The sequence below is a fragment of the Corvus hawaiiensis genome, chromosome Z (assembly GCF_020740725.1).
Source record: "Corvus hawaiiensis isolate bCorHaw1 chromosome Z, bCorHaw1.pri.cur, whole genome shotgun sequence".
NCBI classification, from domain to species: domain Eukaryota; kingdom Metazoa; phylum Chordata; class Aves; order Passeriformes; family Corvidae; genus Corvus; species Corvus hawaiiensis.
Window position 1 is genome coordinate 15,372,778 of NC_063255.1, and position 13,570 is coordinate 15,386,347.

The 13,570-nt window shown below is 44.3% G+C and overlaps 1 protein-coding gene across 5 annotated transcripts in view; it reads right to left on the minus strand.

Moving 5' to 3' along the window:
• Positions 1–13,570, minus strand: part of LOC125319421 (phospholipid-transporting ATPase ID-like) — a 91,937-nt gene that overhangs the window by 44,922 nt on the left and 33,445 nt on the right. For all 5 annotated transcript variants that reach the window (XM_048290565.1, XM_048290566.1, XM_048290563.1 and 2 more), the window contains 5 exons: positions 5,920–6,033; positions 3,741–3,839; positions 2,779–2,840; positions 1,136–1,208; positions 869–939 (listed from right to left, as the gene is read on the minus strand). In XM_048290565.1, coding sequence (XP_048146522.1) covers positions 869–939; positions 1,136–1,208; positions 2,779–2,840; positions 3,741–3,839; positions 5,920–6,033 — 419 coding nt within the window. The remainder of the gene's footprint in view (positions 1–868; positions 940–1,135; positions 1,209–2,778; positions 2,841–3,740; positions 3,840–5,919; positions 6,034–13,570) is intronic.

Here is a 13,570-nt window from a genome sequence, read left to right on the forward strand (position 1 = left end):
TGACACGTTTAAACCCAAGGTATCTAATCATATAGGAGAGCTCTGAATCTTTTCTCCCATGGTATTCTGATCTGGAAGATTACTTCAGTCCTGGGACTAGCTAGCTGAGGAGTTGGAAATGCAACGTAAATAGAATACTGCATTTGTTCAGGGCCTCTTAGAAGTGGCACTTGTGTGTGTGAAAACTACAAACCCATTTTCAGCAGAAATCAGATGGGGAAAGTCCAGAGGGCAATCTGTAGGGTCTTGGAAGAGACACAATTTCTTGAAATCTCTGGTCTTGGTCAGTCCCTCAGACTGTTGCTAGCTTTGAGCAATGCAGAAAAGGTAATGCAAAACGGGTCATAAAGATGAGGACAGCTCCAGTTTATTCCAACTAATACAAGTTGCAGCCCTCTGACTTGTGGCCATTTCTGTCCTGGAGTGGGCAGCATTTGGAAGCCTTTGCTATGTGCTTGCATTGACATAATTCTATGGCAGTTCAAACGAGATTACCAGAGTTATTAATTATGATTATCTCAGCCAGATAATCTGTCTCAAAGAAAATACTAAAGGAGATGAAAGAAATAGCCTCTGCTGGGGATATTGCTTTTGTGATATTGCAGGAACATGTCTCTAACTAACTCTCAGTATTAGAAAAACTGTCACTGAAAAATAAAGTCCCCTCCTCACATGACACTTGCACTTGAGAGGCAAAAGTATCCACCAGAAGATGTTATTTTCAAGATGCCTACCCAAAGTTTATCCTACATTTTATGAAACTCTTGCTACCAAAGCTATTGCAGGTATGCCTGCAGCACCCAGGGTCACCAGGAATGGTGGCTTTGCAGTGATGGCAGTGATTGCATGCCAGGGCAGGCTCACTTACCCATCCAGCTCAGCTGTCTCAATGTACGTCAGGCTGTGCGGCTCACTGCTTGACAGCAACAGGAGATCAGCCTGAGCACAGATAGGCAGACAGACAGACAAACAGATTTGGCATGAATTCACACAGTCAGCAGGCACTGCAGGGCAGTGCTGCTTGTCATTACTGCCACATCATCACCATGACTGATCTTCTCATTAGTGGTAAGGGTGGCAGAGAATAACTACCAGGATAGAGATTAGGATCAGGATAGAGAGAAACGGTACTCACTGTCACAAAGTTGTTGTTTTCTAGCTTTATTATATCCCCCACTTGGACATTCATCCATTTTTGCTCCTTTAACCTGCAGGAAAACTTCTAGTAAGTAAGCACATACAGCAAACGCCGCTTGGGAAAGTGGGAAACTTGGCTCTGCTGCTGAAGCCAGACTGTAGGTGCCATCAGGACTTGGGAGCACGGCCTGCCATGATGATCCATACTAAGCTGGAAGACCACCACAGTACAAAAAAAAAGTAGCAAAAAGCAGTAAAAATCAGTAAGAGCACTGGTTGGGCTGACCCATGATGGGTTGAGACCAAGCCCCACAACAGCAGCACAGTCCATGTGCACTATCCTTATCCTTGCCCTTGTCTCTGGACTGACTACTCCCTTCCTTCCTCCTCTTAAAAGGCCATATTGTCTCAAAAAACCCTCTCTGCTTTGTGTAAGAGACTTCACCTAGGAAAACCGCAGATTGTGTTAGGTTTTCCAAGTGGTATTAAGGGCAAGAGTAACCAGCTGTCAGGAAGGTCAGTGCAGGTGCTTTGGCTGCACACTCGCCTGTCTGAGCCATGTCTGCAGTGGTCTTCACAGCACTAAGCCAGATGTCCATGCAGGCAGCCAGCTAAACTGCAAGCACCAACTCAGCCAAGTCATGATAGCTGTGTATGCAAATTCTAGAGGTGAGAAATACCAGTCTCAGAACAGGACTGGGGGCTCAAGCTTGAACTCAGTTCAATCTTGCTTATTCAATGTTGGTCAGAGTTGGGCAGGATCTGTGGTTTCTAGCTTTAGAAAAAGGCAAAATATACAATTTCTGTGTCAAAATGTGTTTCCTAGTCACGGTAACTAATACACAGTAAACTAAGAAACTGGTTTACTTAGCAGAGAGCACAAAAAACTATGTCCCTACTCTTCAGTTTCCACTCATATTTTTAACTGTTTGATCATCTGTTGGAGTTTACACAACATACTGCTATCTGTAGTGTGTAAAAAAGTCACAAAAGACTTCACAGCTGTCTACAGCTGTGTCCTACGCATAGCTGGACTCCATGGAGCTGCAAATAAACAGCACATCTGTCTGCCATGAAAGCCAAAGCCTCTGCTAATTTTTCTGCAGGAAAGAACAGTGCTGCCAGTACAATGTCCAAAGCACGCAGCTGAAATGTTTTGGGTACATCTAAGCCAGAAGTGCTACACACACTCAAAGTATGACGAAGTGTATGCGGGAACTATTCCAGCTTCTTAATTTGAAGTAACTTGTTGATAATGCCGAGTTTTGCTTAATGCAAAACAAATGCTATGAGCATAAATGGACACAGAAGATAGCTTTGCTTGTTACTTCTGGGGTAAGGAGTAAAATAATACAAGACTCTGAAATTCTCACTTAAACATAAATATCCAGGAACAGAGAAAGACTTTAGTTTGTGTCAGCACAAGGTCACAGCCATAATGCCTGCACAGATTCTAGTACTGTGTCCAGAGTTCATTAATCAGACACATGGTCCAAAATTGCATGATGAACTAGTGGTGTGAAACATAATTCAATTTTAAATTGTTTAGTGATCCTTGAGAATCACACACACACACAAAAAATCAAAAATATTACTAATAAAACACATTTCCCTGTCAGAATTACATCAAAAAGGACTTACATGCCATTGATGAGGACCTGGACTGGGCGGTTGTTGACATGTTTGTCGCTTTTGTGTCGATTCTGAAAATTGGATCAGAAGGTTAAAAGGCATTTCCAGGAAACCAAACACACAGGAGCCATAGGCAGTTCATTAACACTTCAGGTTTCCACCCAGCTGGTTGAACAGGTCAGGCAGATTAGGGTCACAGCTGAGTCAGTGTCCAGCACATGTTTACAGTAGTAGCACAGGGCATAACCAGATTGCAAAGGGCAACAGGCAACACCGGGCTTGCTCTTGGAGAGAAGAAAGAGGGTAGAGCCTTAGACGTCACTTTAGCACAGCCCTGACTCAGCTGGCATTTCTCCTACCCACCTCAGTTTGTAAACACCAGAGAAATTAATTCCTCTTCTGTCATATGGAAAGCAGCCACTGAAGTTCTGGCATTTCTCCATTGAACACCAAAATCATTTCAATAATAAGAGAAAATCAGACGCTAAACTCAGCTCTAATATCACTCTCTGAAGTCAACTGGACTTTTGACCATTAGCTCTGATGGCAGCAGACCTTGGCCAAAGCTGGGCAAGTTTGAAAAATCACAGGTGGGTTGAGCACTTGCTTCCCACCAAATGTTTTTCTCCACCTACATTGTGCTAGATGACAAAGTTGTCCAAAATGCAAGCCTAAGAAAAAATTTCTGTGCCTGAGTCCAGACATATCTATCAGTCACCACATTTTCAGACATGATGAGTAGTTTCAGAGAAAGTCAATGGAGCTGCTGGGCTGCTCAGCAATTTGGAAATTCTAGCTCCTTCTTAAGTAACAAACTATAGATTTTGGGGACTTAATCTCAGACCCCACCTTGGCCACAGACCAGCTCTCTGAATGCCTGCCACTGGCTGTGTTTAAGTGGTTTATTTCAGTTACTGTGCTGAAGAATCACAGGCCAACTCCAAAGTACAGGTCAGAAACACAAATCTTACAAAATCATCAATGGCATCCTTGACTCCTGATACAGCCAGCACCAGCACCAAGGGCACGACTGTTGTAAACCAGGCCAGCGAGGAAATCTGAGGAATCAACTGTAGGAAGAAAAGATCTGAGTTAAGACATTTCCTGCCTGTTCAGAAAACCACTGCTTCCTAATCAAGCCGCAGACAACATTTTTCTATGATACCTGAATACAGATTAAAGACAGACCTGTATCCCTGATATGTGACCCCCCCAAAGGTGGGAGAGCCAGGGAACCCATGTTTTCCTTACAAAACAAGCTATAATTTAAGTTGAAAAATTGAATTGTCAGAAAGTGTAGTGGGTTGCTCTTTCTTGTTGTTTGCAGAATTAGGATTGCAAAGTCCCCAGTGGATTTCTCTGGAAGTACTGACATGGGCAAGCCTGCTGTGGGGGACACAGAGCTATCTGAGCAAAACCAGCTGTGAAGAGCTGTTAAAAGCCTCTGCTCTTTGTTTCAGTAACTTTTCACATTTTGCTGAAGTAAATTTCGCATCAATGGACAATGCTCAGCTGTTGCTAGGGCTGACCTTGCTCTCCCAAGAGCAACACAGCCGGTTTTGTTTCCTACATCTTTAATAGTGAGAGGACCAAAGAGCTGAAGGTAATTCTGTCATGCCATCAGTGATGCAGAGGGAGATGTCCTACCCCCACACAGTTCTCCCCTTCTTCTAGAAGCACTAGGGATGGCAGCAACTACTGTGTCCATCAGTTTGGATCTGGGAAGTGTGAAGTCCGTGTGCATTGAGAAGTTGATACTTATGCACTATCACAGCCCAGATCCTACAGGCACCATAGCCCTGCTCAGCTGTAGAGGCTGCAACTGCTGCCTTCTCACCTACCTTGGAATATGCATGTCCCACTGATGTGTGACAAAGGAGTGGGAGACAGAGTCCCCACAGCCTGCCCATCACATCCACTCCTAATGCAGGAGTAGTCCCATAGGCATGGAGTGAGGAAAAAAATGAAATGGAGGAATATGTAATGCCTTCCCTCTTTATGCTACCTTGATGTAAAGAAAAAGTTGTGTGCTTTTATAAATAGTCAACCCTAGATGGCCCAGCAAAACACACAGTGGAATAATTTAAGGGAAGTACTTTGAAATACTGTGAATTTGACAGAAAACAGCTAGAGTGCAGTACAACAACGCAAGAACTGCGCTCTCAGCTTAGCTGAAAAGGCACCGTCACTGGTTTCTTGAAAAGTATACATGCACTGAAATCTCAAAAATTCATTCCCTGTAAATAAGCAAAAAAGATCATACATGGTTTCCTGTAGGCTTAACCACATTTCACCTATGCTTTTTTGAGCTGAAACTGTAAAAAAAGCATTTCAAATGGGTTATTTTGCAAATCTGTGTGCAGTGAAATAGTCAACTTTAAAACATCATGCTTGAAACATAATCAAAATTATACCCTTCTTTTGATAGTGCGTATGCTGATATGACTCAACAATAGTACACAGCAAGGTGCAAAGGGGCAGAAATCTTGGTATCAAATTATCCAGCGCGTCCAGCTTTCAGGGGATCGTTAGCAACAGTGATGAGCAAAGTGCAACTCAATGCCATTACAGTCCAGAGGGTTCAACAGTGCTGCCACTGTCTGACACACTCCATACTGGACACCTTCCCCACTCTGGAGAAGGGAGCAGCAATATCCAGCTTACTGCAAACCAGCCACAACCTTGAGCCTTCCTGGTGTTAACTCCTTCCTTCCCACAGAAACACCACAGGTTACAAATGTGTCCCTCTTGCTGCTTCCTTTGAGACTGCCTGTGGAATTTGCCTTAAAATCTATGGGTAACAGAAAACTTGGCTTTATACTACAGGATGAACAAGTAATGTAAATCTGAGGACAGCCAGGAGCACTCAGATGTAGACACAAAGGCATAGTAGGGCAGAGTATGAAAAAGTTGCACGATTTGTTGAAAACTAAGTAACTTTTTTTTTCTTCATTTAGTTCACACCCTCATATCCAAAGGTAAGAGAGAAAATTGCTTTTTTCTGCCCTACTTTCTATGTACTGTAAGGTTTTACTAAGATGTTAATTCACAACAGGAAATATAGCTTGCACTTCATTACACCTATCAAACATAGACTGGCTTTGATAACAGAGAACACAACCTGCTGGAAACAGCACAGTGATTTCATACCTGCAAAATCAGCAAGAAAAGAAAGTAAGCATTGGCTATTCGCTGAAACTGTTCAAACAGGTTGAGAGGCAGGAAAGTGAAGAAATTGTATTTCGATGTTTTAATTGAATTGTTCTGTAAGGAAAAAAAATGAAAATAAGTAGGATTGGTAAAACAGGAAACAAAATTACAGCACAACACATTTCAACTGTGTCTTATTTGCTTATATTTAGCAATAGCATTGTTTCCAACAGCAGCTCAAAAAGCGTTTCCTTTTCCCCCATACAATCATGCCCAGCCTGGATAAACAGAGAACTCCTCTTGGAATGGGTGAAAATATGATGCTTAGCTTATGCCAGTGCTGCTGCAGGTAAACTTGCATGTAGTTGCTCACAACATCTTCCCTTTATTAAGAGTCTTCTTACTTACACAGTGCATAAAGAAAATTGAGAACTGTAACAAGAAGACAACAATTTTGCTGTAAGCATCTGCAAAGCAGGGTTGGAAAACACATGCCAGGTCAACCATCTGTAGCTTGTCTGATGCTTTGAAGTACCCATCAGCTGGACAACCCTACAGCAGCTATACGTTCTCCCAGGAGTAGGATATGACATTATTATTATAATTTTCAGCTGATTCAGCAAACCTTCAGCTCAGCAGCTTCAAGGGGTGGCTTGTTTCTATTCCACAAAGATCACTTGGATGTGGTGTTGTGCAAACAGCCACTAGTACAAGAATTCACCATTTCAGTAAGTGAGCTGCAGCTCTGTTCCCTATTTCCAGTTTCCTTTTCTAATTGTGGATGGCCCCTCCAGCCACAAGAAGTGGCTGCTCCCCTGTCTGTCTTTTGCAAACCACAGAAAGACCTAAGCTTGATATTGCAGAACTGGGTATTTTCTTCCCCAAAGATCCGAGCAGTCTGATCCAATACTTGCCACCAGTCAGACAGGCTCAATCCATCGTACTGATGCACCAGCTGGGGCTGTCCCTTCAGTTTTCAGGTGTGCTAGACCATGTTTTCATATGAAGTTTAACAGGCCCTGGTCCATGTTTAGTCCTGGAAGGATGAATGCCACCTGTTGTGAGAACATCTTAAATTTTTCCTCCTAGAAGCTCTCCAGACAATGCCCATTAACACCGTTCCAGGAAACCTAAGGTGTGACAGCACAAGGAGGCAGATATAATAACCAGCATAATAAACATGCTGGTTCAACAGCAGAGAAAATGGTGATTGCAGTATTTGTAATAGCTTTTAGATATTGCTAAGCTGGTGGGAGGACAGAAGCTACTAAGTATGAATCACAGCCCACTTCTTATCCATGCATTAATCCAGGACCTCGACATCTACACTGACATGCATCAGCATGTTTCCAGCACTAAACCAATTATTTCACGTTACCATTGAAAGGTAGGTGTGGGGGAAGCTATTCCATTTTAGGCAGTTACTGGATTTCTCTATGCTCAGACACACAGTACAGCATATGTTCTTCAGCATTAAATTAATGCTTTATCCCTTGGACAACCCAAATGAGTAAATCTCTAAAAGGGAAGAAATGAAAACAGCCTTCATAGAAGAGCTAGCCAAATCCTCCTGTTGATTACACTCCAGCAAGAAAAGATATTTATCAGTGATCATCATATAAACCATATTGCCTGACTGCTGGTATCATGTAGCTACCTGCAAGTGTGGTTAACTCTGTCTATGCCATGACACATAGTTAAATTTGGTTTATTTCAAAATCCTTAGCTGTGGGGTATGCATTGTGGACAGGCTCCATGGACACTGCTGAAACAGAAGCAATGCAGTAGCAGCATCCTCTGCAAACCCAGCATACTGAGAACTAAATTGCTTGGCAAGACTGTGTCCACCAAGCACAGAGTCTAGCATATTTTTTGATAAAAACTGGATCTAAGTATCTAAATCTGCCCACTGTTCTGAGGAAAAGTATCACGGACACTTACTTAAAAGAAAAAGAAAAAGAAAAGACTGTTGCTGCAGGAAAAAGTAAATGCAGGGGACTTGACCTTTGTGCGTCAACAGATTACAGAGGGTCACATATAACATGGGAAAAATTACTCAGTAAACACTCAGATAAAGTTTATAGATCTTTGCCTGAAAAAATCTCAGAGGGAAATAAGAAAAGAATGGGAGTGGTTTATTTCAATTCCTGCCTTCTATTTCTGTCCTTTAATTACGTCAGGAAAATCACTGAATGAACCACAGCCATTCATTTTATTTCCTATTGCCATTAGGCATGGTTAAAACTCCAGACATAACAGCTTCCAAATGCTTAACTGCAGGAATCTGGACATCCAGCGTTTTTTCTCCACAGTTGTTCAAGATTATGATATTGTTGTGCACATACTGTCTTTTGGGACACCAGGGCACTTTAGACCTGAGGATAAGGACAGGGAGTATTGTCATGGATCTTCTTGTTACTCTAGAATCAATAATTAAAATTAATCACCAGAAAAAAAAAAGAACTTGTAATTACCATAAATATTTCTAATTCAACACATAACTTGTTCATGGACCTCAGGGACTGAAAGAATATCAATAGCAAATTATAGTGACAAACTAGGGAAAATTTCAGCCTTTCCAAATCAAAGCTCTGCATTCCCACATCACAGATACAACTGAAGCACTACGCAAGGTATCATATAATCACAGAAACATAGAATGGGTTGGGTTCGAAGGAACCTTAAAGCTCATCTCATTCCAATCCCCCACACCATGGTTCCACTTATCCAGGTTGCTCAAGGCCCCTTCCATCCTGGCTATGAACGCTTCCAGGGATGGGGGGTCCACAGCTTCTCTGGGCAACCTGTGCCAGACCCTCACCACCCTCACAGTAAAGAATTTCTTCCTAATGTCTAATCTAAACCCACTGTCTTTCAGCTTGAAGCCATTCTTTGTCCTGTCACTACATGCCCCTGTAAAAAGTCCCTCTCCATCATTCTTATGCCCTCCCCTCAGGTACTGGAAGGCCACAGCTGAGGCCTTCTCTTCTCCAGGCTGAACAAACCCAGTTCTCTCAGGTATCATTTATGTTTTCAGACAATACTACAGGGCTGTGTGCTTTGACAGCTCAGGCTCTTGGCCAGCTACAGGGAAATCTCATTTGGCCTCTACAATTGATCTTATCCTATTCTGTGATGCTTAACATCATCAAACCCTGTCACTCTTTACAGCTGGACCAGAACCTGACTCTGGGGTGGGAGGGGTGCTATGGGAGCCTGCAGCAGAGCAATGTGTTGAATAGTCCACATGCAGCCATCATTTCACAAGCAATGCCTCTAATACATCATCTGCCTCACTGTCCCCATGCTCTCCCTTCAGTGAGGGACACTCCCATAGAGAAAAAGTCATGGAGAGGAATAATATTTTAACAGCAATTAGGTATTGAGAGGCCTTACTGAAACTTCTGGTTTCCCTATAGATTCATAAAAAGCAACATTTAGGAAGAGCAGTTCTATGGGCTAAGCACAAAGGTGGGGATGGGGAGCTTTAAATTTACTTCCAGATCTGCCATAGACTTCTGGTAGTCCAAGGGCAGTCCCTGCGTGCACCTGTGTCCTAAATGAGCAGGTCTGAGCGTGGTTACCCACAGTCAGCCTGAAGCTCTCCAGATGCGAAGCTTGACACCAGAGCAATGTTGTCTGTGGGTGAGGGATTATTCTCATCTGCTCTTTTCAGGGGCTAGATTCACACCTCCTGGAGGTGTGACTCCACCAAAATGCTGTCCCTAAGAATAGTGCTCATCTCTCCACAGTTACACAAGTCCAGATCTGGCAGATGAGCTGTTACTTTGGGGGTGTTTTCAGAAGCCTGCCTGTGACGTCCAACAGCAAGCAAAACTCAGCAGATGGCTCCTACCTTAGTTCGCTGAGCAAACAAATCATCTCCTTGCCATAAAAGTCACTGGAAATAAGAGACACTGATGCTTTTGTGGCTAGATTACAGGGGCTAAAGGATATGGCAAGGTACTGACCCTCTGAATTTACACTCCTGGCTCAGTGACACAATAGTTTCCAGCAGCTGGACAATCTAACTCTAAGTAAATTTTAGCAAGACTTTGGTGACCTCAAAGGGAGGTGTTACGCCACAACACTTGGCAATTTCCCTGGTACCCACGCAGCACAAGGTACAGACCGGTGGAACAGCTGAGAAGCAGAAATGTCTTTCCCAGGTGTTTTGATAAAGCCTCACCAAGGAGGTGGCAGAAGTGGAATCCCATGGCACTCTGTTTAACTGCAGCAGTGCTATTGGAAAGCACACAGCAGCCATAAGCAGAAATGTGACCACAGGGCTGTGAATGTGCTCATGAAGATTTTTAATAAACTCATCTAACAGCGCATATGGTACCACCGAGGCTTTGTTTTTGCAGGGAGTATGGAACAGTCAGACCAGAGCAGTTTTAAGCCTCCCAAGTTCATTGACTTATTCCTGATGGTGGGCAGCAGCCCCAACTCAACAGAAGACTGACAAAGGCCAAAAGGGTGTGATGGTGTTAATCGGGTCCCTGTAAAGGTCCCTGTAAAAAAGTGAACTCCCAGGAGTAAAAGACTTGCCAAACACCAGGAATAAAAACATCAATTTCCAAAGCACAGTTCTCTTTACTTCCTTTTTTTTTCCCCCCCCAATTTTTTTTCCTTTAAACAGGAAAAGGACAGGAATGTCTTACATATGTAACCTTCGACCCCCTCTTGACAGCACTAATGAACTGAGTTCCAGAATCTCGTCACATGTTGAGTATTTCAGGAAAATCTGTAAGAAAGTGTGGTCACTGGTTGTGTGTTCCTATGTTGTTCCTTCTGTCTGGTGTCACCCCATTACTGAGCAGTTAATCATCACTGTGGTGAGTGTCCTCCTCATGGTGGTGCAAAGGACACGGGGTGGCACGGCTGGACAACCTCATGCTGTTGCTCACAGACAGGCCAAGCACAGCACCTACAGGTCTTGTCTCCTAGTCATCCCCTTCAACAACACCGTGCTCTCCTCTGGCTTGGCTCAGTACCTGAAGCTGCTGCCTGGCAGGAAGGAGGAAAGAAGAGGAGGGCAGAGCACTGCTGAGTGGTGCAAAGGAAGCAAAGTCCAAACCTCTGTACTGTGTTCATTATGGTCTCACACAACAAGACTCCTAGCCAGTGCAGTAGTTTTCTCTCCATGAGACTTAATCTGATGAAGAGTGGACAACTTGATCCAAAGAAGTCTATGGACTTCACTGAAGATCATACCTGGCACACCTCAATCTTTATGTGCTTCCCAGGGCCCTAATATACCTTGAGGGCCTTGACCTCAACTGGTGTCTCCATGCACAACCCCTGTCCAGAGCTCAGGACTTCACTTAAGCTCAGCCATGAGCCTTCTATCCTCGCCTGAGCTACGCTAGAGTCCCCATCTCCAGACTGTCATCTGTCCTAGTTTCCCAGATAAACCAATCCAGCTCTACTTTCTTGATGGACCTTGGACCTCTGCTGCAGATTTGTCTTCAGTCCTGCCTCTCGCCACTCGGCTTGGGCTCCTAAGAAGGCCCCGGATCTGGTTCATCACCTCACCTTGTCTGGAATGGTCAGCATGGACCCCATCACCAGTATCCTGTCCTGTCCCTGCCAGCCAGATGCTGCAGGACTGCACCCTGGTCAGTGAGAGCTCTGCCTGAACTGGGATCAACTCCACTTCCAGCTGGCCTCCTCTCGTAGCACAGCCCCACTCTGGCTGCTCCCTGACAGTGCCTCAACTGCTCTTTGAATGAATCCAACTTATACCTTCCTAAATGCAGAAGGAGCAGTGCAGATTCGTGCTGTAGCTATTCCTTTAGGGACTACTGAGACCACTTTTCACTTGATCAGACCACACTCCCTTCAGCCTTGAGCATGAAGGACACTGGGAAACATCTGCAGGTTGAGACAGGCAGAGAGGGCAGCTGGTGCCACAACCCTGACCACGCTGATAAGACGCTTGAGGATCACCCACCAGGCATCCTTCTGAGATCAAAGCATGCAAGCAGAGGAGGCGGAGCAGAGTCTGAGCCCACTACCAGAGCTCCCTGCTCTCCAATTAAATTTCAAAGAGATTCAGAACCCAGCTGCTGATCCAGCCCAGGGCAATGTGCATTGGCTATAGGAAGCTATATACAACTCTCCTATTCCACTAGAGACTTCATCAGGTGACCCGAGTCCAAGCGGCCCCCTTGCTGCTGGTCCTGATGAAAGAATTCTGGTTTGACCCTGGGTCCTGATCCAAGATGAAATTTGTCATTGACTCATAGGCCTTGCATTTCCTCTCCTATTGTCTGAAAGCCAATTTCAAAGTTGTTTTCGCAGCCCTTCATGACGTCCCAGTGCAGCTGTGCTAAATTCCATTGTGAAAGCAAAGAAATAAAAAAGGAACTAGGATCAGAGCAAACATTAAAAGCCTTCAGAAGAGATTTTCCTCTCCAGAGTGTTGATGGAGAGCCCATCGTGGTGGACCCAGAGAGGCTGCCCCCTCTGTAGCTGTGCTGGAGAGAGTGCAGACAGATTAAATTGATTAAAGTCCTTAAACCTTGCTATACCACACCTGCCACCCTGTGTTCCACTTTATTTCAGTCTTTACACAGACAAACCTCTTTCTGAATTCAGGAAGGATCTTTCTGTCTGCATTGTGAATGAACACAGGACTAGGACCTGACTTTTCATTCTTACTGACCTATATTGAGACCTTGTCTGTGCTGCTCTAAATGCCTTTTCATGCCACTCATTCACACTTGGTTTCTGAGTCATTCCTAACTAATTTTGTGAGCTGGTGGGTAGCGTACATACCTTCACACTCAGCCCTTGCAGTTAACTGCACAACACTTTGTTTTAAGGTTTGTTTTATTTTTTGAACCCTCCTGCTCAGTTAATGAGGCCTCATGGCTGGAGAAGTGTGGCAGGCAGACACACATCGCAGTTTAGCATTTCCTGTATTTTCTGACGAGCTCTGGGAGGGAATTTGCCCTCTGAAGTCTCCTGCAAGTTGTAGTGTGATGGATGTGGACATGCCCTTGCACGCACTGGCAGCCATGGCTTTCCACGGTGCAGCACCAGGTTCCTGCAAAGCTGGTTTGAGCGTTTTTCGGGAGTCTTGCTTCATACGAGGAAGGCCACCTTTCAGCAGCTGCCAGAGCTGATGTCAGACTCCACACACAATGGAGTTTTCAAGTCTTTATCAGTTCGTCTCTTCTCCCTTCACAGATATCCTGTAGACTTTGCACTGGGAAGGGACAAAGTCCCACCAGTCAGGAATAGGGATATTCAGGGACAACACACCCACCTCTGGCTGCACTTTCCCACTTCCCGGCTCTCACTGTGATAAAGGAGGACAAAGCATCTGTGTACCTTTGATCTATGCCTACATAATAGAAATTCTCCCTTTAGTGAAAGGCTCAAACCTTCACACCAGCTAGGACATAAATCCTGGCTGCAGCAGTAAGTCAATACGCACCACCTCGGTTTGCATTTCCCTTTCTTTGTCCTTACAGGCCTTTCTCAGCAACTGCCTCACCCTAAAGAAACATTTACCACCTCACCTAGCTTTGTTACAAGAACCTGTTCTATAGGTTTTATGGTTAATGTGGCCTTGAGTTACCAAGAAATCTGAACCTCACTCCTGTGACTTACACTGCCTAAAATACTTTCAAAGCTTCGA